Source organism: Pseudonaja textilis, chromosome 1 (genome assembly GCF_049901715.1).
Source record: "Pseudonaja textilis isolate UNSWEBS1 chromosome 1, rPseTex1.2, whole genome shotgun sequence".
Lineage (NCBI taxonomy): Eukaryota > Metazoa > Chordata > Lepidosauria > Squamata > Elapidae > Pseudonaja > Pseudonaja textilis.
Genome location: NC_141990.1, coordinates 18,894,107 through 18,920,469, shown reverse-complemented (window position 1 = coordinate 18,920,469; position 26,363 = coordinate 18,894,107). Strand labels below are relative to the sequence as shown.

Here is a 26,363-nt window from a genome sequence, read left to right as displayed (position 1 = left end):
TTCCAGCCATGTCAGCCTCTTTTCTGTACGTGACAGCCAGCTGGCAGCAGAACATAGATTTTTTTGGGGAAAATATTTTTTCAGTCTTGGATTCCCAGATGTAGTTGGAGTACAATGTCTACTGTTCTTAATCATGTAGCTGGGAATAATAAATATTAGATAAAGCCTTCTCTGGAGAATATCTTCATGTCATGTTGGGAGAAACCATGTTTGTATTTTTTTTTATATAAGATACTTTTTAAAAGATACTTAAGATTTAGATACTTTGAATCTTACGCGGAGAAAAACCCGAACAACCAAAGATCCATATATATATATATATATATATATATATATATATATATATATATATATATATATATATATATATATATATATATATATTCTTAAGTTTTCGTGGGTACTTACATGTATGGCATTCGGCTTTGCTCGGGTATTTTCCCACGTCATAGTAGCTGTGCTTTTAAAGTTGTAGCGACGTTTCAGCAGAATCTCATCTGCCATCATCAGGCTTCTGTACACCAGAACTATCGCCAAAACCGAACACTTCAACAGCAGAATAATCAGAGAAGCCATAGAGATAGAAAAACACCCACACAGCATGAATAAACGAGATGACACTCCCGCCTTCCAGCCATTTGGAAACCCGCCCTCATGAACAGACGAGTACCTAACATGAAGAATGACACCAGACCCACACCCATGAGAGCCACACAAGATGCCACCACCACACTTCCATGTAGAAAACAGACTCACACCCACTCAGAAGATGAGACACGACCACGGACCAGAAGCCGCACTGCAGCTGCATCACTACCCACTTCAAACCCCTCCGAGCCATACATGAAGCAAACGGACACCCACTATGAAGATGCAGCACGACCACGAACTTGAAGCCAAACAGCAAGATCACAGCTCACCAACTCAAATCTCCCAGCAACTAAGACTAACCTGAGCACAACCAAGCCCCCACCTGAACAGAACATGCCTCCAGCCAATCAGAACACGGCCAACCCCCAACCAATCAGAACACAGCCAAACCCCCTACCAATGAGAACACACCCCACCCAATCAGAACACAGCCAAGCCCCCACCCAATCAAGTCACACCCCACTAGCAGTTAAAAGGAAGAAGCAGCTGCAATCTCACATCACTCTGAGAAGCAAGAGCCGAAGACAGAAGCCTGAAGATGATGAATGAGACTTCATCGAAACGCTTGCCTAGATACTTCAATCTTACGTGGGAGAAAACCCGAACAACCAAAGATCCACATACAAATACCCGCGAGAACCTCAGAATATATATATATATAAAAATATAAATATAAATATATAAATATAAAATGTAAATTAATTAATTATATATTCTTAAGTTTTCGCGGGTACTTACATGTATGGTATTCAGCTTTGTTCGGGTATTTTCCCACGTCATTGTAGTTGTGCTTTTAAAGTTGTAGCAACTGACTCACAGACTAACACAATACAGAAGCCTGATGATGGCAGATGAGATTGTGCCGAAACGTTGCTACAGCTTTAAAAGCACAACTATAATGACGTGGGAAAATACCCGAACAAAGCTGAATACCATACATGTAAGTACCCGCGAAAACTTAAGAAAACAAACATACATACGTACATAAATACATATATATAGCATAAAATATTGCTAAGAAATTAATTATTTGTTCAACAACTGTTTGGTTTGCCTCAAAAGTATAGTTTCTTGGGTGGCATACAAATATAGTGGTGATACTACAGGTAGTCCTCGATTTACAACAATTCACTTAGTGACTGAAGTTACAACGGCACTGAAAAAGTGACTTACGGTCATTTTTCACACTTATGACCAATTGCATTCCCATGGTCACCTGTTCAAAATTTAGACGTTTGACCACTAACTCATATTTCTGATGGTTGCAATCTTTTGAGACCTTCTGACAAGCAAAAGTCAATGGAGGAATCCGGATTCCCTTAACAGCTGTGTTACTAACTTAACTGTGGTGATTTACTTAACAGCTGTGGCAACAAAGGTCATAAAACAGGGCAAAATTCACTTAACGCCTGTCTTGCTTCGCAAGAGAAGTTTTGGGCTCAATTGTTGTAAGTGGAGGACAACCTGTACTGCTAATAATTATTATTTTATTAATAAGGGATAGTGCTCTGGGACTTTTGAATTCAAACAGGCACTTGCCACCACAGACTAAACAATTGTCAATAAGAAAGACAAAGAAGTCTGAATAGAGGACATGGCAGTAGCTGAAGACAGCAGAATAATAGAGAAAGAACGGAAGAAAATAACAAAATACAAAGACACGCAATTAAAAATGGAATAACTGGCAAAAGAAAGCAAAGATAGTAGCAGTACAGGTAGTCCTTGACTTACAACAGTTCGTTTAGTGACCTTTCAAAGTTACAGCGGCACTGAAAAATGGGACTTATCGCCATTTTTCATACTTATGACGGTTGCAGCATCCCCATGGTCACACAATCAAAATTTGGACACTTGGCAACCGACTCATATTTATGACAGTTATGGTGTCCCGGGGTCGTGTGAATCCCTTTTGCGACCTTCTGACAAACAAGCTAATGGAGGAATCCGGATTCCCTTAACAACAGTGTTACTAACTTAACAACTGCAATGATTTCACTTAACAAATCTGGCAAGAAAAGTCATAAAACGGGGCAAACTCACTTAAAAAATGTTTCACTGAGCAACAAAGTTTGGGCTCATTTGTGGTCATAACCCGAGGACTACCTGTAGTAATAGGTGCCCCTAGTGCAATCCCAAAACACCTAGATCAGGGCTCTCCAACCTTGGCAACTTTAAGACCCATGGACTTCAACTCCCAGAATTCCTCAGCCAGCTTGTGGACTTCAACACCCAGAATTAATTCTGGGCATTGAAGTCCATGAGTCTTAAAGTTACCAAGTTTGAAGACCCCTGAACTAGAGCACTGCTTGAGCACCATGTCAGCATTAACAAAATCACTATTGGGCAATTTTAAAAGGCAGCTTTATTTGAAAGCGCTTATATCTTGCAATGATACTTCAATCAAACAACAACATTTGCTTGTTATTCCAGGGCCTTGAAAAGGGTTCAGTTGGTGGATAAAAATGCCAAATCTGGTCTAAACATGCTGGCTGTAACAAGTCATAATAATGTGATTGCTATTTTTCTATTTCTGTTTCTTTTCTCTTGTAGACTATTTGGTAATGAAAATAATGTCCTACAAGAGATAACTCGATTAGCAAGAACAGCAATAAAAATTATACAAAATAAATGTATAAAATCACCATAACACCAGTAGCAAAACAATATCCCAAGAATTTACTTAATTTTTTAAAAACTCCTGGTAACAGATAGGAAAGCATGATTTTGGCCATTTTAAATTCCTCCTCCTTTTCCTTCTATTTACTGGCTCTGAATTTGGCAATACCAACAGGAGCAGATCTGCCCTGAAAGTAAACAATACACCCCATTCAGACCAGAGTGCTCATCTAAGATGCCATTTGCTATAACAAAGAAGCTGGTAAAAGGTCCAAGAGAACCTCTAAGCTGCTATTTCACATACTTGCACCCCTATCCCTTTTCTGGTCATCCAATAGACAAACAGGATGTTTTCTGTTTGGTTATCAGTGGATCTAAAGAATGGGTCCAGTGTTGATCTACTACTACTCATCTGAGCCACAGTTGGCGAAAATATAATTATTTTCATCCTCCATATGCAGAATAGATTTCTTTAGGAATGGCCAGATCAGTTTGTTTATTGGATGCCATTTTCTCAAGGAGGAGTTAATAAGCTGTTGGATAAATCAGTAGTATACATTTCCCTTAGTTAGTTTATAATTTAAGACAAAGAAGGCACAGGGAACAGTTAACATAATAATTTTAGCATTCCCTAGAGAGTTGCAAAGGAGTGTGGAATACACATTTGCATTTTCCTGGAAAAAACACACGTAAAATGTTAGCTGCAACTTGGACTTGTTCAGTCTGTTCTCTATGCATTCTGTTACTAATTAGCCTTACAAAATATTGCATGCTTAAGCGTGACTTAAGAGTTATCTGCAACCGAATGTAGGTATTGCCGCATACTTACACTGCAGAGAAATGGATGGGTAAGTGTAGGTTGCAGGTGGCTATAGATGGGCCAAACTCTCAAATCCCAACTGTGTGTTGTGTAGAAGTGTGTGTCTTTCCTGTTCTATGCTTTGCTATTTGTCCCCTAGCCAGAATGTTACATTCGAAGAAGTATAAATGGAACGCTTATACAACCGTCCTGAACAACGCATTCCCTGACGTTCAGTGCTAGAGAAGCCTGCTTGAATCTTTAGAATTGAAAACATTTACTTAGGAAATTTCATAACAACAAATGGGGTACAATTCCCCTTACATATTTTAAAAGGGAGAATAAAACCCCACCCATCTCAAATAATACTTGGTTTTGTCCCAAGAGAGGACAGGTGTTATCACATGCATTCTGATGTTGTTGCACATTGATGCAAATTAACACATGTAATCAAGGCCATGTCTTCAAGAGAGTCTGATTTTGCCTGAAAACTGTGTGCTAAAAGTCAATCTGTTTCTCTCTGATAGACTTAGGAGACTAAATTAATTTCTGTTTTGATTTCAGATCTGTTTGTAGTGAAATAGAAATTATGATCGGGCATAAATAACTTCATTGCCTTCGAACAGTTCCAAAGTCATTGCTAAATTTTCTTTCTCCCATCATGATTTCATTTCCAGGAAGAAATGTTGTGGTATTCTATGGATCTCAAACGGGGACCGCTGAAGAATTTGCCAACCGCCTTGCAAAAGATGCTCAGCGTTACGGGATGCGGGGCATGTCTGCTGATCCAGAAGAATATGACTTGGTATGTTCTCAGCAGTCTTGCCACCCGTTTCAATCCTTGCTGATATCACCTGAATTTGAGGTTATATTGTCCTGTTAAATATGCTGAGATTTCAATTTACTAAATATCGGAAGATTGCTGTCAAGGAAATGTCCATGAAAAAAACTGTTAACATGTATAAGTAATAATTCAGTCTTTCCCAACCTGGTGCTATCCCTAGGTGATAGGACTTCAGCTTGCTGAATTTTCCAGCTAATGTGGTTTGATAAAATAGGAATTCTATATAAATTTTAGTTCCCTCCACATTGGGACAGCAGACAAATTGGGGAGGATTGCATAAGAAGAGCAATAGCAACAGCATTTAGACTTATATACTACTTCATAGTGCTTTCAAGCCCTCTAAGTGACTTACAAAATCAGCCTATTGTCCCCAACAATCTGGGTCCTCATTTTACCGACCTCGGAAGAATGAAAGACTGAGTCAACCCCGAGCCAGTCAGGATTGAATTGTTGGCAGTCGGCAGAGTTAGCCTGCAGTACTACATTCTAACCATTGCACCACCAGGTCTCTCTACTACCTAGATTCTACTAGCTTTTTCTTCCTGATGTCTGCCCAATTTCTCCTGCAGAAGGGAAGCAGCAATGTAGCTGCACTGGGCTTCCAGGATCTAAAGAATGATAAAAGGTTTTAATTTTTCTTCTTCTTTAAGCAGCAGGGATTGAGTATATAACTTCATGCCTCTAAGCGTTCTACTGTTTTCCTCAACCTGGAGGGAAAATTGCAATCAGCACATTTGGATAGGTTGGAGAAAACTGCACTTGGTTATAATTTTGAATAATTATCACTTGCCTTTTTAGTAAAATATGCCTTGTACGCTAGATGTCTTGTCATCTCTCAAAAGGCTCTGACAAACCATCAGAATTAAGACTGTAATAATGACAACCCAAATAAAAGAATGGCTGGAATTGTACAACATTTAGGTGATTTTTGTGAGAAGACAGAATCAGTGAAGCGAGTCTTGCTCAGGGCCTAAAAACTTAAGTGAACCTCATATTATCTCCAGTCTTTTTGTTAAATTGTTAACATGGTGGACCAGAATTCCCCTGGATAGAAAAAAAAGCTGGTGTTTATGAGCTGCTCATTTTTCTGTACCCTCTCTCATATAGTCGGACCTGACTCATTTATCAGAAATTGATAAGTCTCTGGCAGTCTTCTGCATGGCCACCTACGGAGAAGGGGATCCCACCGATAATGCCCAAGATTTCTACGACTGGTTGCAAGACACAGATGCCAAACTGTCTGGTATAACATACGCGGTGAGCTCAGATGATCTCTTCAGTGTTAATTTTGAGATGGGAGACAGTGGGTATAGGATGCTTGAGAAACCAAAGTGTGCTGCCCAGAAGTTGAGACCTTTTCTTTGTAATGTGGATATGAATTCTGAATATACAAAATCCATCTGAATGGGGGCTATCCCAGAAAATTATTACTGTATGATCAAGTGTTCCGGTTATCCCCAATTCCTGACACAAATGCTCATTTTTGAAGAGACTAACCGGAGAAGAATCAGAGTCCTATTAGAGAGGGAAGGCCAAAGGGTAAAGGAGAAAAGTTATCTTTTGTGCAAGTGCATGCATGCATGCATGCTTGTTAAATTGTAGAGCTGGAAGGTATCTTAGACCTTGCCTAGTCTAACCCCCTGCTCAGCATGGATCCACTAGAGCAGGGGTCCCCAAACTTGGCAACTTTAAGACTTATGGACTTCAACTCCCAGAATTCTCCAGCCAGCATTCAATTCTTGAGTTGAAGTCCACAAGTCTTAAAGTTGCCAAATTTGGAGATCTCTGCACTAGAGGAATTCTGATATCCTTGTTTGAAGACTATCAGTGAAGGTCTCCCTTCTTTCCCATTCTCCTTCTGTTCTGTTGAATGCTCAACGTTTCCAATTCCCCTTTACTCTCCTTTTTTACAGCAATTTTGTTCACTGAAAGTCATTAGGTATAGGAAGGGTGGTGGGTGATCAGATCCACTGTCCCTCTGCCCAAGCAATTAGAATTACATCCCTAGCTTTCTTCAATAATCTCTGCCTCTCTTCTCCAGCATAAGGTGCTTGGCATACACATTGCGGCTTTTAATTTTATTTCAAATGGAGCTATGGGACTGTATAGTCTGCCCTGCAGCCAGTTTTCTTATTTGTTCTATGGAATTTGTTTTGAGAACTGAATAATGAAAGCACAGTTCTCCTTTTTTGCTTTTGTTTTACCCAGTTATATCATAGTTAAACCCAAGGAGTTCTTGGTGCTCTCTGAATTTGGTCATTTTCTTGCAGGTGTTTCATTATCCAAACTAAGTAATATCATCAGTGCTGATAATGTTACCTAGTTTGGGTAATGAAATGTCTGCAAGAAAGCAGCCAAGCTCCGAGAGCACCAAAGATCCTTCATTCCCACCCTGGGCTACAAATATTCTCCTTTATTAGCGATTAAACTTGTCCATTAGTCGGGTAAAAGGAACAATATTCTTCAGGCTGTCAACGTAGCTGCATCCCTTAGGGTAATCTGAATTCAGACAAGGAGAGAAGAAAGTCATGAATATTACATTCTAGAGCTGATGAGCACAGTTCCTGTGTGTGGGCCAAGTTGGTTTCTGTGCCCTCTGTATCCACACCTGAGAGTTGAAGCAAATGAAGCCACAAATATTATTCCTCTGAGAATTGTTCTTGAATTTTGGAGCATTTTGTGGGTGATTGAACTCCAGGGATCAAACTCCTTTTATCTCTTGTTCTTCTTTTCTCGGTGTATTCAAATGTATCATTAGCTCTTTGTTTGAGGTGCTGCTGTATGCCGGAAGAGAGGCAACGACTTTGACAATTTTTCCTTGGCAACTGAAAAGCTAACAAAGAGATCTTAAGCCCATCTCTCATTATTTTACCTTTCTAGCTATTTCCTAGCTTTATTTTCCTAGGGCTGCTTCCATGAAAACAGGCATTTTTCTCTTCTTCTCTCCAGCCGTAAATAGTGTTTTTCAAGTCATGTCCTTCTGTGCCTGCCATCTGAGAAGCTCTTGTCCACTTCCATCCTTGAAAATCCAGCTCTCCCAAATTAATTGCTCTTTCTAGTACTTCCATCTAATGGTCAGAAATAAATGTAGCAATTAACTATAGCGTATTACTAGCCTCTACAGTTAATGACCTAAGCCGGATAATATCACAGCTCAGTTTCTGTGGCTACAGTCCTTTTCTCTTTCCTTTCCCACTCTAACAAGATAAAACACTTGGAAAATAATGTTATTTCCTCTGAGTTAGACCTGGCTTTTTTTTTTTACTTTGACCACTGCTGTTTCTTCTTCTTTTATGGATTTTGATTCTCCAGTTATAATACCATCTTTGGTTCAAAAGATTATCTAATCTCTATCCAGTGATTGTGTTCTTTCACACTGGTTGCCTGTAATTCTGGATAAAGCCTGTTCCTTCCAGATCCTTCTCCCTTTTCTTGCTGAAATCTTTGAGTCAACCATCTCCAATCTATAGTAGCCAAGTATACACTCTTATAGTAATCGTCAATTTTCTCCACTCCTCCTTCCTCCTCCTCCTCCTCCTCTTCCCCCCCTCCCCCCCTCCTCTTTCTGCCTCTTACATCAAAAACATTTTAGGGGAGAGCTCTGAACACTGATGACAGCATTTATGTCAGAGATGTGTGTTTCTTTTTGGGAGGTAGCAGATTCCTTTATGATTAATTTTTTGAGGTGTATCAATGCATTCTGATATTCTAAAAGAAAGTACTATAACCAAAGTAGACAAAGATCCTTCATTCGCTGTTTTTTGGCCTTTTTTTTTTTTTAACCATTCCTTGCAGGATGAATAGGAAGAGGCAAATGGAAATTCTTCACCTCTTCTTTTCAAATTCTGTGCTCTGAGAATTGACTTCTTCAGCTAGTTTTGCCTATACTATTCTTTGCACATAGGTCCCCTTTTGCAAGGAAGTGAAGAACTTAGTCAGATGCATACAAAGCTACAGCCCCACCCAGCCATAAAAAAAGTTGGCTTAATTGTGTCTCTTGTTATAGAAGCTTTGTATAGGAATAGCAGCTGCTGTAGCAGCACAGCAAGCTAGTATTTCTTTGACCAAGTTTTACAACATAAATCATGATTGGCTGGATTTGTTTGCCGAATGAAAACCCAGTTTAATAGCTAAACTTTGAACTGGGATGGGTTATAGGTGTGTGAGGAAGAAGATCAGTAATGGAAGAAGTTAAAGTGAAAGTGAATAATGAAAATTGGAACTTGATTTGTTTTGAATGTGATGTGAGTCTCTAGATAATTAAGAACAAATAATATTGGGGGTATCATAAGACACTTATCCTGCATGTGACAGAGGCAGACCTATCCACCGTTCTTTTTAAAAATGTCAGTAAGCAAATAGAATCTGAACAGAAATCTACAGAATTGCTTCTCACTCCGAGATGGGCAGCAAATAAATTTAATAAGTTTTGAGACATTTAATAAGGTACTACAGATGAGCCTTGACTTATAACCATTTGTATAGTGACCAGTTGAAGTTACAATGGCATGGAACATGTGACTTACAACTGTTTTTGACACTATCATTGCAGTATCCCCATTGTCAAGTGATCAAAATTTGGATGTTTGGTAACTGGCATGTATTTAGGGTTACAGTTTCCCGGGGTTATGTGATCACCTTTTGCAATCTTCTGACAAGCGAAGTCAATGGGGAAGCCAGATTTACTGAGTAACCATGTTACTAACGTAACAACTGTAGTGATTCACTTAACTGTGGCAAGAAAGGTTGTAAAATGAAAAAAAAAACTCACTTAACTGTTTTGCTTAGCAACAGAAATGTTAGACTCAACTGGGGTTGTAAGTCAAGGATTACCTGCCTGTGAAGAAGATTCCAGAGCAGTTGTGCTGCTCTGGTTGCAATAAACACAATACTGAAACATTTGTTTTATGACCTCAAAAGACAGATATCGTAAACATTTGTGAATCCATGAAAATTATTCCACGTCCAATTTAAAGGAGGAAGAAAGTCTCAAGTCCAGCTTTGTTTTAACTGGCATTTAGGACAGAATCCTCCTCTAAACTGGAGGGAAAGCCATGTGAAACTCAAAATTACCTGATTTCCAAGGAGAGATGTTCCTCGGACTCTTTTGATTGCCTCTGAGCTGAACCAATCTTCTGCTGCTTTCCAGGTGTTTGGACTTGGGAACAAAACTTACGAGCATTTCAACGCCATGGGGAAATTTGTAGACAAGAGGCTGGAGGAACTCGGAGCTCAACGGATATTTGAACTTGGCCTGGGAGATGATGATGGGAAGTGAGTGGCTGCTAGAATCTCTACTCCAATTGGTTGGTTGGCTGGCAAGGGTAGCAGGCTGGTCTTCAGGCCCAGCCAATCCTAAATGGAGTTGGATGCCTATTTTCTCTGGAACAGGGCTGAATAATGTGAGCCCTAAGATTGTTTGAATGTGGCCCTGCAGAGCCTGTTTGAAGTCACCATTCAATTATAATTTTTATAATTGGAGGAAAAAGGAAAAATATTGCTTCCATTTATAATATTAATATTATTGCTATCACATAGCTGCTTATCTTAGTCCTTGGAAAAAACTGAAATGTGGATAAAAAGGCTAAAGCCATTCTAAACCACAGGCTGTGTGATCAACCATAATAATATCTTATTATACACATGCTACATTAAACCATGCATATAGTATGTATACATTATTGTATATTTTATTATATAAGTAACCTTAGGAAAGCTTGGATATGGCCCCGCAGAGCCCTCTTGAAGTTACCATGCAATTATAATTTTTAATATGAAGAAAAAGTGAATTACGTTTCTGATATCAACATTATTATTTCTATCATTGTTGCTACTATATCTGTATGCTACTCAACTCCCCAGCAGCTCTGGGTGATTTCCAGATTTTCATTTAAGCATGAAAAAGTACTACAATAAAAGCAACAAGAAACCAAAAAAAGTGGGGGGTAGAATGCTGGTAGAATAACAAACCAGATAAAAACAAAAGAGAACAATGTAGGTGAACAGGAGACTTCAGTCAGTCTCACCAAAGGCCTAAGTAAAGAGCCAGGCGTTCAGGCCTCCTTGTAACCCCAGTAGAGTGGTGGTGTTGTTCAGATCTTGGGAGAACCTCATTCCAGAAGGCAAGCATTACTACAGAAAAGGCACACTCCTGGGATCTCAATAAATGGCATTGTTTACTTGAATGAACCCGTAGCACGCCAGCCCTCTCAGATTGAATTGGCTGGTGGATACCATGAGAGAGAGGCAAACCCTGGAGTAACCAGGCCCTTAAATAACTTCACTTCATAAAATACATTTGTAATTGCATTCAAATGAAAGCAAATATAATTTTAGCCTGGTTTACTTTTTTTGGAATGCAGTTTTTATTTTGCTATTCCAAAGATCACGTACTGTCTACAAGCTTGAAAAATTAGTACCCCTTCCAAACCCTTCTGCAAAGCTTATTTGTTGTGTAAAAGGCCAGATGCAGCTGAACAAGTAAAGCAGTGCATTTAAGCAAGAATAGTACTAAGTTGAACTTCCTCCTGACTCTGCAGTTTTTAAAGCCACAGGACTGGATTGGGCCTTTGACCTCCCATATAAATGCCAATGTAATTGATGTCCCATATAAATGCCAGTAGAACTGATGTTGCCATTTCTGCAACTGATCAGAGGGATACATGATTGAATCAGCTCTTCCTTAGGGCTGGGACAGTATATAAAGTCAGAAGGGATGACAAGGCGAAGGAACTGGATCAGGGTTGCTCAGCTTTAGCTACTTTAAAATATGTGGATTTCAACTCCCAGAATTCCAGAGCTAATGGGAAGTTGGAATCCACACATCTTAAAGTTGCTGAGGTTGAGAATCTTTAGTCTGTATTCTGGATATTGACTATGACGCCTTTGGTTTTCCTTATCTTCCCCTTCACTGTTTCCAATAGCTTGGAAGAAGATTTCATCACTTGGCGTGAACAGTTTTGGCCAGCAGTGTGTGAACATTTTGGCGTGGAAGCCACAGGAGATGAAACCAGGTCAGTGTGGAATGGCAACTAGTAAGAGAAGAGGGCATCGGGAAGCCCTGATACACCTTCTGCAAAGAGTAGGTTTGGGGCAGTGGTGGTTCTCCGCTCCATTTCTAGAGTAGTCTTCAAGTAAGCAGTTCCGAGCTCTGGCAAGAGCAGTTTTGCATGGTGGCAGCAAAGAGGGAAAATGGAGGCCCTATCCACTCCCATCATGTAACCTATGATAAACTGCTCTTAGAAAAAAATACGGCATGTAGAAGGAGAGAGAAACCCCCCAGCCTTGTGGCTCTGCTGTGATCATGGGGGAGTCCCTTCATGTCTGCCTCCAGGTTCACCGTGTGGCAATATGAGCTCCATCCCACTCTGGCCCCTGAAATTGAGAGCCCAGCATCCATTTCTTTGTTTGTATCCTGCCTTTATTATTTTTACAAATAACTCAAAGACAGAGAACATATCCAGCATACCTTTCTCCTCCTATTTTCCCCACAACACAGCAACCTCGGTCGGTTGGACTGAGAGAGAGTGACTGGCCCAAATTCGCTCAGCTGGCTTTCATGGCTAAGGTGTACTTTGTAGCCTGGTGCCTGAACCATTTGGCTAAGCTGACTTTCTATAGAAACTTTATCTCCTTTTTTTCTCTCTCTCTAGTATTCGGCAATACGAGCTGGTGGTTCACAAAGACATCTCCCCAGACAAAGTTTACATGGGTGAAATGGGACGCCTCAAGAGCTATGAGAACCAGAAACCGTAAGTTAACAAAAGGGAGGCTGAAAGAGACAAACAAGAGTCAAAACCCTCCAAGGATTAAGTAGTGGCAGGCCTCCCCAAACCAAGAAAAACACTTGGAATGACTTCTGAGCAGTTTATTTTATGGACAAAAGTCTTGCCAAACTAGTGCAACTGTTGCATCACCATAGATGTAATCTCAGAACTGCTAGGAAGGAGCCTTCTTAATTCTCTTTCTCATGGCCAAACTCTGTAAGCTTGGCTGCCTCTTTGCCCTCTGGAATGCGACCCCTTCCTTTTGGGAATCCAGACTACATTCCACACCATAGGTAGGGACTGAATTGGTTGTAAACGTTTCCCAAACTGCAACAATAAAATCTTGACCATTTTGAAATGTTTGAATTCCCCTTGCAAGGAAATCTGAAAATATATCCTTGTCATCACAGTAATAGTGGTAACAGTAATAGTTTTTCTTCTTTTGTACTTCCTTCTCCTCTTCCGGCTTCCTTTTAAAACTATTATACCTATTTCTTCCTCCTCCTTTTATTACGGTTATTAGGTCTTCTAATAACCTGCTGCTCCTTCTGTTCCATTTTCTACTCTATTATTATTGTTATTACTTCCCCTTTTTATTCCTAAAGGGACAAAGAAATCAGCATGGCACATAGACAATAGAAACAATAAAATTCAAGAAGCAACCCCTTCTCTTTGAAATCCCATTTAAAGAAATCCCTATGAAAAGGGATGCACGGTAGTAACCTAAGGAGAATTCTTAGCAGCATCCAGTTGTGAATAAAAGATAACAGATAATCAGAGTTGGAAGGGACTTTGTAGGTCATCTAGTCCAACCCCCCGCCCAAGTGGGAGACCCTACACCATTTCTGACAGATGGCACCAATTTCTTGAAAGTTGGACAGGCCATCTGTCCAAACCCCCAACCCCAAAAAGCAGACCTTACCATTTTTGACAGATGGCAGTCCAGTCTCTTCTTGAAAGTCTCAAGTGATGGCTCCCACAACTTCCGAGAGCAAGCTGTTCCATTGGTTGATTGTTCTCACTGTCAGAAAGTTTCTCCTTATTTCCAGGCTGAATCTCTCCTTGTTCAGTTTCCATCCATTATTCCTTGTCTGGCCTTCAGGTGCTTTAGAAAATAGCTTGACCACCTCCTCTCTGTGGCAGCCCCTCAAATATTGGAAGACCGCTATCATGTCTCCCCTGGTCCTTCTTTTTACTAGACTAGCCAAGCCCAGTTCCTGCAACCATTCGTTGTATGTTTTAGCCTCCACTCCCCTAATCATCCTGGTTGCTCTTCTCTGTCCTTTTTCTAGAATCTCAACATCTTTTTTATAATGTGGTGACCAAAACTGGATGCAGTACTCTTAAGTGTGGTCTTACTAAGGCTTTATAGAGTGGTATTAGTACTTCCCTTGATCTTGACTGTATCCCTCTGTTAATACAATTTAGGATTGCATTAGCTTTTTTGGCTGTTGCTGCACACTGCTGGCTCATTTCTGAACAATTGTACATCAAGAGGTATTAAGAGATTGCAACCAGTCTTGGTGGGCTGAGTTATGGCAATCTGCTGGGTGGTAGCCATACAGTCTTTGAGAACTGCTTCCTGTAACAAGGGCAAGCAAAAAATATAGGACCCCGAGAGGTTCACAGTTTTTCTGAAGTTTTCCTTTAAGAAGGAATGAGGGGGAGCCTCCCTGGGAAAGAGCTACTCCTGGGGAATAGCTAGCTGTGGCCAGACTGTAGGAGTCCCACATTGTTGTTATTTTAATTAATGACTTCCTCATCAGATGTGCCACCAGAGCAGTGAATAGAATGGGCGGGTAGGTAGCTTCAGCAATTTTTTCCCCCCAGTTTGATCGAAAAGCAAACGGGTGTTCATGAAGACACCAGGATCTCATGATATTTCATCTATTGGTTTCATTTTTTAAAATTTTGAAGAACGGTTGGTGCCATGTAGAGCTATGGGGAAGCAAACTTGGTATATTTGCTCAAGCAGCTCCTGGTGATTTACAAAATAGAAAAAACGTAGATGATATCAAAAGGTATTGCATGAATTGCTTTTTGGAAATCCACTAGCGAGGGTGCCTGGCCTACGGGGTGAGTGTGCATGTGCGCGTGCAGGGGGCTCTGTAGCATGGGTGCCATTGCAGACAATTGCTTTTGGGGCCCTACCGTGTTAAGGACCTCCTTGAGTACCGGTATATGTTCAGGAGATCCAATTGCAGTGCAATAAACCATTCAAGTCATTAACCAGATACGTCTCCCGGGGTTCCTTCTAGACCATTTGATGCCAAGAATCCCTATTTGGCCCCGGTTTCTTTGAACCGGAAGCTCAACCAAGGTGGAGAGAGACACCTAATGCATATTGAACTGGACATCACTGGGTCCAAAATCAGGTAAGTGGGAATTTGGGAGATTTTGGAATCGGCAAAGCTGCAGGGCGCTGGAATGAAGAGGCTTGCTTTAAACACATGCTTGATGGCTGTGTTGACAAAACACGGTTAACCAGATCAGTTAAAAAGGTTAGAGGTTTTGTTTATACAACATGCTCAACTTGTTTATGGATAACCTAAATTACTTCTCTGTGTGTGGATTAGCAAGGTGTAGCACAATTAATTAATAGTTCATTGTTTTGCACAAACTCTGCATACAGGTCGACCTGGATTAATGACTGTCCTGTTTAGCAACCTTTCAAAGTTACAGTAGTGCTGAAAAAGTAACTTTAAGAAGTTATTTTAACAACCAGTCCTTGCATTTATGACTATTGTAGTGTCTCTGTGATCACCTGATTTTGCAACTGGCAGGCATTTGTGACCTTTGCAGTGTCCCGTGGTTGTGATCAACATTTGTGCGCTTCACAACCAGCTTCTAACAAGCAGTTGATGGAGAAACTGGCAGGAAAATTGCAAGTTGCGATCACGTGGTGTTGACTGCAACCATGTCACTTGGCGAAGGAGTTGCTGGCTCTAATTATGGTCATTAACTGAGAACTATCTTTTATGGATAAATTCAGTAACCAGCTGAAACACATTGTGTGAATGCAGCCTTAAATCCATGTCAAAGGATTTGCTGCCTCCTGCTTGAAAAGGTGTGACTCCAGTATAATACAGATGAAATGCTAATACTCCTAGCTTTAAGAGTATTGGATTAATAGTGTTGATAAGAAATTCCCAGGCTTAGTGGGGACCCTTAACAAGGACTGTGTCAACTCATAAAATGTTTCTATGGTCTTTTTAGACTTGCCAACAGAAAGGGAGGGGGGAGCAGTGCGGCAGCTTGGAAATCGAAAGTGCATTCCATAAATAGTTTTCAAAGATAGTAACAAGGTGACTGAAGTTTCTGCCTCACAAAATTCTAACTGGAGAACATGATTGATGACTTTTGGATATAGATGTGTCCCATTGGAAAATATGAATTATGATACACCCTGGGGGTGGGAGAAAACCAGGGTCAAAGGTGACAATGAATTATGTGCCTCAGAGTCGGCTACACCCAGGCAGTGCCGGACATGTTAACTCCCAATAAATCCTTTTGAAGTTTTGGAAGTTTGGCTCGAGACTTGTGATTTAATTGGGGTAACTGCTGGAATCCTGATAGACTGTGAATCCAGAGATGTACTTCAGTGATGTGGGTCAGACTAAACTTTGTGACTATGGTTCAGAAAACCATAATGTGCTTTTGTTTTGGCTTAGCATGTTGTATAGAGCCAGACAGCAGTTGTTCGTTCAACAGAGCATAGTTAAACCATACCTTATATGATTTATGAACTCAACCTCTTGATTTCTTTCACCAGGTATGAGTCTGGAGACCATATTGCTGTGTACCCAGCCAATGATACTTCACTGGTGAATCAACTTGGTGAAATACTTGGTGCTGATTTGGATACAGTGATGTCCTTAAACAATTTAGATGGTGAGTATATAAAGATGGCCTTCTTTGTGTAAGTTATATGCTTTTTTGTTTTGAAAACATTTCTCCCTCTTTTAATCAGATCTGTTGATCAACCATTCCCATTCTTTTTTATTGTACAATCTGTGGCTGATGGAATATGCAGTTCCTAATAACTATAAGGCAGTGTTTCTCAACCTCAGCCACTTGAAGATGTGTGGACTTCAACTCCCAGAATTCCCCAGCCAGCAATGCAAGTCTGCACATCTTCCAGTGACATTGAGAAATACTGCCTTATAGCTATTAAGAATAGCATGTTCCCACCATTTTATCAAAAGAGCCAGCTGCAGAGATGCACATAACCAAGAGCATACTTTGCTTTTCACTGACAGGTCTCATTCTTTGACAGGTGTTTGACAGTTGCTGCAGCAAAAAGTTTCATGCTGGCCTAATTTCCAGCCTGTGCCATAGCAACTATTTGAAGCTGGAATCCACTTCTGGCAGAACTAGTTTCCACACCTGATTTCAGGGGCGTTTACATCCAGTTGCTCAATCAGGTTGCTCAATTAAGATACTCTGCAGTCATCTTTGGACTTCTTTATAAACCTGAGACTTCCACATTTGAAGTGGGGAGACCTGCCAAACTTGCTAGGCCTGTTGAGAATGTCTATTAGTTGATGGGGGCAGACATGCTCCATTTGCATTTTGGGGGATATTGAATGAATCTTCCAGCTGAATCTCCAATAGATTCTGGGCTCAGCAGTTGGTAGCTTTTAGTGCTGCCGCCGCCTAGGCTCTTAATAGAGCCATTGCTATTGTGCCTTTGTTACAGTGTGGATGGCGAAGGAGGTGGTAAAAACACTGAATTGAGAGCTCCTTCTTTGTTTCATATTTCAGCTTAGTGAACGGTTTGTTCTCTTGCATTGTGTGCTCTTATGCAATTATTTCTCAGATTTCAAGTGTGCTGGTCTCTTTCACACGAGAACTTTCTTTCTCTTCGCAAGGTGACCTTATCTCATATGAACGCTTTGGAAATTGGATACTTTAATGAAATAATTTTGTCCTGTTTTTATCCACCTGTCGAGCCTGCATTGCTTACACATGGTTCTCTATAACTACCAAAGCAGTAGAAAAATGTTTGTGCAGCAAAATTCTTCAGTTAACAGCAGAGTTAAGAATTGGGTAGATTGCCCTCCCTATATGAATGCCATTCAGATATATGAAAGTCAACTCCTATAGTTCTTAGCTGGAGCCGTGCTAGGTTGGGGAAGGTTAGAATATGACTTTGGGTCCCTGTTAGAAAGCCGATATTTCATCTTTTGCCTTACTGTGGTGGAAGCTTTTGCATTACTGAGTTGGGAGTTTGTTAGTCATTGGTTATGACTAGGAAAACTATGGTTGATCTGACCCTTCAATCTCAGCCAGGCAGTTATAATCCTTTATGAAGTTCAGGATGGTTGGTTGGGCTCTTTATGCTGGGTTTGGAGGTTTATACAGTGGTACCTCGGTACTCATTGTTAATTGGTTCCAGGAGATGAAATGAGTACTAAAAATGATAAGTACCAAACATATTTTCCCCATAAGGAATAATTTAGTGAGTCACAAGGCAGCTGACACAAAGTTCTAGCTTGTATGTTGTATACCAAACAAACAATATGTACCAGGACAAAATTATCACATCAAAATTGTTGAGTACTGAATTTAATGGGTTTCAAAGCAGTTTAGTACCAAGGTACCATTGTATTTGAGTTTCCGAACTCTTCCTCTCTCCTCCTCTTTGCAGAGGAATCCAACAAGAAGCATCCATTCCCTTGCCCAACTTCATACCGCACAGCCCTGACCTACTATTTGGATATCACTAATCCACCACGTACAAATGTTCTCTATGAGTTGGCACAATATGCCACAAATGCCAGTGAGCAGGAGCAACTGCGCAAGATGGCTTCCTCCTCTGCTGAAGGCAAGGTGGGTATTGATTTAGGTTTGTTGCTCTCAGTATTATATTTGTGCTTTAGTTTCACCCAACTTGAACTGCAACAATCCAGGTCACCAGTAGATGGTGGCAAAAATAAAGGCAAAAACGTAGTATGCTGCCATCTGGTGGTCCTCTGTATTTTTTTGCAGCGCAGCTCTGAAAATCTTACTCTATATATCCCCGAAAATAAGACTGGGACTTATATTGATTGTTTGCTCCAAAAGAGCATTAGGTCTTATTTTCAGGGAAATATGGTACTAAATGTGTCCATCTGACTGACAATCTTAACTGGGGCTTATTTTGGGGGGTAGGGCAAGCATCCTGAAAAAAATCATGCTAGAGTTTATTTTCCAGTTAGGTCTTATTTTCAGGGAAATACGGTACCATTGATCCTTGGAAGGAGAACTTGTTGGAAATCATAGGGGATTTCCACTTTTCTCTGAATCAGACAAGCAAAACAGTACAGAATCTGTTTTCAGTGGTGAAATGCAAATTGGCAAGATAGACATGCACGGTCCCATAACTCACGTAGCTTTTCCCAGCCTGGTGAGGCAGAAACGGAATAAGGATGGACAGTGTCTGGTTTCTCAGGATTGCTGTTTTAGCCCATGGAAAATCCCATCCTGAATAGCGACTCAAAAGTTAAAAAGCAGACCGGGAATCTCCCCATGGTGGTGCTTACATATCAGATTTGGTAAGGTAGGAAATAGCTAGTTGTCTTTGCTAAGCCAGCCTTGCAGTCTTTCTTTCTTTTTTCCCCATCCTCCCAATACACTGAATGTAACCATTATGCTATGCAAACCAGGGTGGATCGAAGTTACAGACGGAAGCCCCTCTTGAGCATATCAAGTAAGGAAAGACCTTAAGCCCAGGATTTGATTTGTCTAGAACAGCCCTTTTTTTAAAAAAAAAATAAATCCACCATTGATTGCTTCTCTCCCCTAACATAAATGTTTGCTTAATCTAGGCTTTGTATCTCAGCTGGGTTGTTGAGTCCCGGAGGAATATCCTGGCTATCCTGCAGGACACCCCTTCTCTGCGGCCTCCTATGGACCACCTTTGTGAACTGCTTCCCCGTCTTCAAGCTCGCTATTACTCCATCGCTTCTACATCCAAGGTGAGCGCCCTGGCAAGGCGTTGCCAGGAGCTCTCCTGGTTGACAACTCAATGTATTTGTTCTGCTGTCTTTTGTTTTTTTTAAACTACGTGTACTTTAGTTCTTCTACCCACCCACCCAGGCCCAGTTTTGGCCTTAGTGGAAAAGAACTGTTCACTTTTCCTACGCCGGCTGCAATGACAGTTGATATTTTGTGTGAGTCTTCCTTCCTCTCACTTCAGCAACTATGAATCTCCCAGCTGCAATGTCACAGTCTAGACAGTCATTGATGAGAAGTTTAAAGATGCTAGAAGTTGGGTTACAGCTCTTACAAGTGCGTTATTAGAAAGAAATGAATTTGTGCAAGAAGGGGATGAAATTAATGATTTCACTAATTGCAAGGGAAGATGGGATAAGGCCAGGGGTGTGATTCAACCGATGTTACTACTGGTTTGGTGACAGTGTGTTTTACTGGGCTTTGAGCTGTTCAAAATCAGGCTGCAAAGTGGCAGGTGAATGCACGCGCGCATCCCCACTTCTGCAAGCAGTGGGAGAGCATGTGTGGGCATGCTCCATTTGTATTAGCGATGGGTGCACATGCCCGCCGCTTGCCTAAATATGTTCTGACCCAACCCTGTTACCAGCAAGAAAATCTCAAACAAATGCAGCAACTCAAACCTTCACAGTTTTAATCTACAGATAACTTCTTTGTAGATAAAAGATGGCTTGCAGCCAATTAGCCCAACCAGAAAAGCCTTGACAGAATTCTTCAGATAAGCTGAAGTCTCTACATACAATGCTGGATCCTTAGAGCGTTTTGCCGTTTGGAAAGGCAAAAACCTTTTGAAACCAGGCTTATATTTCCTGGAGGGAGGGGCCATTACATTGCATCTTATTCCCGAGTCGCCTGCGCTGCTCCAGCTGTTCTCTTCTATGAGTCATACTGCGCTCATGTGCACTTGGCACAGGCTCCTCGGGAACCTCCTCATCACTGCTGCCAGCTCCCACAATCCCTGAAGGCAGCAGTCTACTCCCTGATGGTCCTGGCCCCTCATCCGAGTCCTCGCTCTCCTCCACCGTCCGCACCTGCTGCCGGCTAACCACAACAAAATCAGAGCTGCGCACACGGAAACACCATCACTTCCCAGTCCACAAAACTGGAAAGGTTGGGGAATTCTTGTATCTATAGGGTTTCCTGCTTGAGCAGTGGGTTGGACTAGAAGACCTCCAAGGTCCCTTCCAACTCTGTTACTCTGTTATTTCTTTAAAGCTTGGTTAGGTAGTATATATAGCTCAGCATGTTCCCTGGCCTCAGTTTGTTTGGGTTGTTTATGATTCAGTCTGAACCCTGGACAGAGATTAATCCTGTCCCCAAGTGAAGTGTGCGATGTAAATGCAGTCGGAGACTTCACTGTTGTCCCTAAAAACTCCTGATGGCTCTTTCTTGCATTCCACCCCCTCTCCAGGTAGACCCAAACTCCATCCATATCTGTGCCGTTGTTGTGGAGTACACTACAAAAACGAACCGAGTAAATAAAGGGGTGGCTACTAACTGGCTGATGAAGAAGCAACCCAATGAGAATGGGCACAAATCCACAGTTCCCTTGTATGTCCGGAAATCCCAGTTCCGGCTGCCTTTCAAACCTAGCACTCCAGTCATCATGATTGGGCCAGGCACAGGGATCGCTCCCTTCATCGGTTTCATCAAGGAGCGGGGCTGGCTCAAACAACAAGGTGAGTGCTGAGCTCAGATTGGCCCTCTGAGGAGCAAATTGCTTGGAAAGCAAGCCAGGGAAATCCCCAGATGGTTTGCTGTCGTGGTAAAATAGATCATCTGCTGGCAGAGGCAATAGGCTGTTTATTTTAGTTGTTGCATTTCCTTTCCCGCCTTTTCTCTGAGAGCTCGAGACAACTTAAACGAGTTATCTTGTCTCATTATCATCCAAACAACCACCCTGTGAAGCAGGTTGGGCTGATTGAGGGACTGGTTTAGAGCCATGCCCATTTGATTGAGTGGAGGCTTGAATTAAGAGTCTCCTTGCACCGAATCAAACATCTTGACCACTTCATTATTCTGGCTCTAAATAGCAACAGCACTTAGACTTAGATACTGCTTCACGGTGCTTTACAGCTCTCTCTAAAAGCAGTTTACAGAGTCAGCTTATTGCCCCCAACGATCTGGGTCCTCATTTTACCCACCTTGGAAGGATGGAAGGCTGAGTCAACCTTGAGCCTGGTGAGATTTGAACTGCCAAATTGCAGGCAGCCAGCAGGCAGCAGAAGTAGCCTGCAGTACTGCACTCTAACCACTGCGCCACTACGGCTCATGTACCCACTGTGCTTTTTGTCTTGCTTTAAGGCTTCCTTAAAACAGTTGTCTGACAGCTGACTGGTTGGGGTGAGAACTAGGATCCTCAGCTAGGTAAAGCTTCAGTCCATTCTTGCTAACATCTCCTTGTACAAGTGCTGTAAATCATCCTCATTATCGTCATCTGGTTATGGCCACCCACCTCAGCAGACTTTGGGTGGCTTACAAAATCCATCTTTGATTTGTCTGTGAACGACTTTTTTGCAAACCATTTCACGTTAATCTCTTTTGTAAATAAAAACATATATTACGTTGTAATCTATTGTAGTTGCAATGGGTCATAATGGAGCTGTTGTTCCTTTGTCAACCTCTGATAGTGTGACCAAAGGCACCTGATTTGAATAGTTTGGCTGACTCTCCTTTTAATAGATTGACTCAATCAGAATCGATCCATGCCTTCTGTAAAAGCACTTAATGAGGGAGAAAAATAACTTTTCAAAGGACAGAATCCAATTCTGCCGATGATGCAACCCCAAATATTCTTTTCACTCATAGCCAAATTGGAGTGAAAGTCTTCTTTATTGTCCTGGCTTTGGCAAGTTTACATTTAGGTGTATTGGTTTAAGCAGGAACCTGAATAACTCAACTTCTCCATCTAAACACAGATAGTCCTTGACTTGCAACAATTCGTTTAGAAACATTTCAGAGGTACAACAGCACAGAAAAAACTCTACAGCATCCCCAGGGTCATGTGAGGAGCCCTGGTGGCACAGTGGTTAGAATGCAGGAATGCAGGCTAACTCTGTCCACAGTATAGAGTTCGATCCTGATAGGGCTCCATTCTTCCAAGGTTAGTAAAATGAGGACCCAGATTATTGGGGCAATATGCTGGCATTGTAAAAGGCTCAGAGAGTGCTCTAAAGCACTATGGAACAGTATATAGGTCTAAGTGCAACAAAAATGATTAGAGGACTGCAGGCTAAAACATAAAGAATGGTGCTGGAATTGGGTATGTCAACTTTAATGAAAAGAAGAACTAGGGGTGACATGATAGAAGTGTTCCAACATCTCAGGGGCTGCCACAAAGAAGAGGGAGTCAAGCTGTTCTCCAAAGCACTTGGAGGCAAGACAAGAAACAATGGTTGGAAACTAATCAAGGAGAGAAGCAACTTAGAACTAAGGAGAAATTTCCTGACAGTTAGAACAACTTGCCTCCAGAAGTTGTGAATGGTCCAACGCCGGAAGTTAAGAAGAGATTTGAGCAACCATTTGTCTGAAATGGTATAAGGTTTCCTGCCTGAGCAGGCGGTTGGACTAGAAGACCTCCAAGGTCCCTTCCAACTCGGTTATTCTTTATTTTCTGAACCAGAGATCAGATCTGAAGAAGCACATTCAGGCTGCTATTTGTTCCAAGGATACACAAGGTCACTCAGCAGTTGTGGACTGAGGAATGTGTCCTTATCTTTTAGGCAAGGAGGTTGGGGAGACTGTGCTGTATTTTGGCTGCCGGCATGAGAAGGAGGACTACATCTATAAGGAAGAACTTGCCAAATTTGTCAAAGAAGGAGCTCTTACTCAACTCAATGTGGCTTTCTCGAGGGACCAGCCAGAAAAGGTAAGACTGCTCCATTCTATAACGTTCCACCATCCATGGGCATTTTTGCCTTCACTTGTCCTGTTGGGCTGGGTCTGCTTGAAGAATGAGCTGTTTGTATGTTTTGTGCTTGGATAATCTTCTATTGAAAAAAAGAAGAACCAAATATGCTTGTATTTTCTATAATTCTAGAAAATGTAACAATATTTTTTCGACTCCTTCCCTGCTATCATTTTGGTTCAACTGATTTTTGGACCAGGCATTTTTTATTTTTTTCAAAAGCTCTTTTGTAGTCCTCTTATCTTATCATTAAAAAAAAAAAACCAGACGCCAGTTTTTATGCTGAAGGAGACACAATCAGAGGATAGACGCAGCTCTTAAGACCCCGTTGACATCAAATTTGGTCTCTTTCAGATTTATGTGCAGCATTTGCTCAGAAAGAACAAGGAGCACGTCTGGAAGTTGATCAGCGAAGGAAATGGTCACATCTATGTGTGCGGGTAAGGATGGCAAGGCTCAGTTTGTTCACAGGTTATCTTGCAGCAGTGAGCAGTCAGAAACTGACTTGAAAACAAATAGTGATTTTGCTCCTGGGGCAGAACAGTTAGAAAGAAAACAGCATTGCGGTAGTAGCTGGAAATTCTTGTATTAATAATGATATCTGGGGGTACCAGAAAAGGTTAAGTACCTTGCAAAGTATGTAAATTATCAGTATGAATTTTCAGAATTTGCCAAAAGCACAAAAATATTCAAAATAATTCAAGTGAGTGAAGTGGGTGACTTCCCTGGATATATTGACTGAATGTCAGTCAGCCTCATAACAATATGGCACCCCCATCTTTCGTCCCACAAACTTCAGTCTTCAAGAGAACCCTTGATTCTATATCAAGAGGTAGCCAACTATAAATCTTAAGAAGCTTTCTTATGCCATTCCAACCTAGCAGCTGACCTAGCATCTATCCATGGAGACTACAGATCCCATCAAAGTGGCTCAGTTGAAGGAATTCTATTTCCATGCCCCAGTCAGAGGATAAATGGCACAATTTGGAGGTGTGGGGGGAAGGGGGCTCAGGCAGGAGTATTTCCCAGCTCGGCCTTGAAATAAATGGGACTGAAATGGGACTCTTTGCTTGCAATTGGGTGTTTAGTGTGCTTTCGTCACTTAGATCTGTAAAATACTGTTGTCCTCATCTTGTAACTGCCCATTTTTAGTTCCTGTTTTCCTTGTTGAGGCAGCAATTCTGCCTGTACCCAATGTCCTCTGAAATTAGCAACATGCCATTTCTCCAAGCTTGCTTGTTGAATTTTTTTTTCTATCTTGAGTTCTAGCCACTGATCTTCACTGCCTGACTTTAACCTTCACCCCCCCCCCCACCTTTTTTCCCCCTTCCTTCCAGTGATGCGCGCAACATGGCCAGGGATGTGCAGAATGCCTTTTACGAGATTGTAGCTGAATATGGCAAGATGAACCAGCAGCAGGCTGTGGACTATGTCAAGAAACTGATGACCAAGGGCCGCTACTCCTTGGATGTTTGGAGTTAGGGGGCACTTAACTGCAGAAAAGAGGGGTGACTGCAGGTGGCTGGTGAAGAGCAGGGCAAGGACTCATCATTCTGCCGCCAGGGAACTGTGCATCTGTGCATACCTTGACTTTCTCTGGCTCCTACCCATTCCGTTAGGCTGTTCAGCAGGGTGAATTTAGTGGGCTTTTGTTTTCTATGGCAAGAACTAATCACATTGAGCTAGACTCTCAGAGCAATGGAGAAACACACCAGCATGCCTGTCTCTCTCTCTCTCTCTCTCTCTCTCTCTCTTTCTCTTTCTTTCTTTCTTTGGTTGTTTGGTAGCTGCTACAGGACATATCTGAGGGTGGGTCTACCGCCCCGTCTTTACCCAACAAACAATTCTTTGAAAAAAGGAACACCCTTGTCTCATCTCACAAATATCTCTGCTCTGGTGGAAAATGGTGCTTAGATGACCTTGGCCCTTCAACGCTGTCACCTTTAGCCTTATCAACAGGCTGGGGGTCCTTCCTGGGCTGCACTGAAGAATACAATGACAACGGTTTTCATTTCGGTCAGCAGCTGGTTGTTGGGATTCATGTGGGATGGGTGCCAGGGAAATGTCTGAAGAGGAGGCAGAAGGAATCATTTGGAAGGCAAGGGATAGCAGCAGTGGTTTATAAGGAGAACCGCTAAAATGAAGCTCTCATCTTCCTTGTTGTAGAAGGCATGTGTGGAGGGTGATGGTGGAACTAGATGCTATGCCTCAGCATGGACCATAGAGGAACCTGCTTGTGATATTTCACTTCCTTTGTTCTTTCCCTCTTGGGTGGGGGAACTCATTTTATATGAATCTGAGCTCTCTCCAAACCACCCCTTCTATTTTTCCCTTGCTTTGTTCCAAACTGGATGAGATCCTGGACTGAGGCTGATCCAATCTCTGATGCTTTCAGTCCTGCGCTGCTCTTCTGGACACAAATTTGCCTCCCGTTGCTTGACTCATCACCCTGTTGAAGCTGCGGTCGGATGTCTAATTGTGTTTGGGAACTGGCCAAGTAGCCCGTCTACCGATTGTACATAATTTTAAGAAGACTTGTTCTTGAAATAAAATAACCTGTGATTCTTTTGTTCTGCCTCTTTATGACTTTTCTGGGGGAGAGAGGGAGCCTGGAGGTTTTGTAGCTGAAACCATGCTCTTTAAAACAAGGTGAAGAAACTTTGCTTCATAGGAACCAAGCTTGTTTATGTATCCTTCGATTATAATTTAACTCTTCAGGGTCATGCATGAGACGTGTACCTTTTTCCTCAGTGAGTGAGTGTGTGTGTGTGTGTATGTATGCATATA

The 26,363-nt window shown here is 41.6% G+C and overlaps 1 protein-coding gene across 3 annotated transcripts in view; it reads left to right on the top strand.

Annotated features, from left to right (window-relative positions):
• Positions 1-26,145, top strand: part of POR (cytochrome p450 oxidoreductase) — a 55,912-nt gene extending 29,767 nt beyond the window's left edge. For all 3 annotated transcript variants that reach the window (XM_087927164.1, XM_087927155.1, XM_087927146.1), the window contains exons 4-16: positions 4,744-4,871; positions 6,018-6,167; positions 10,060-10,184; positions 11,834-11,923; positions 12,563-12,661; positions 14,935-15,051; positions 16,449-16,567; positions 18,327-18,508; positions 19,486-19,635; positions 21,081-21,348; positions 23,392-23,537; positions 23,931-24,016; positions 24,914-26,145. In XM_087927164.1, the coding sequence (XP_087783290.1) occupies positions 4,744-4,871; positions 6,018-6,167; positions 10,060-10,184; positions 11,834-11,923; positions 12,563-12,661; positions 14,935-15,051; positions 16,449-16,567; positions 18,327-18,508; positions 19,486-19,635; positions 21,081-21,348; positions 23,392-23,537; positions 23,931-24,016; positions 24,914-25,058 (1,805 nt within the window). In that variant the 3' untranslated portion in view covers positions 25,059-26,145. The remainder of the gene's footprint in view (positions 1-4,743; positions 4,872-6,017; positions 6,168-10,059; positions 10,185-11,833; positions 11,924-12,562; positions 12,662-14,934; positions 15,052-16,448; positions 16,568-18,326; positions 18,509-19,485; positions 19,636-21,080; positions 21,349-23,391; positions 23,538-23,930; positions 24,017-24,913) is intronic.
• The last annotated feature ends 218 nt before the right edge of the window (positions 26,146-26,363 follow it).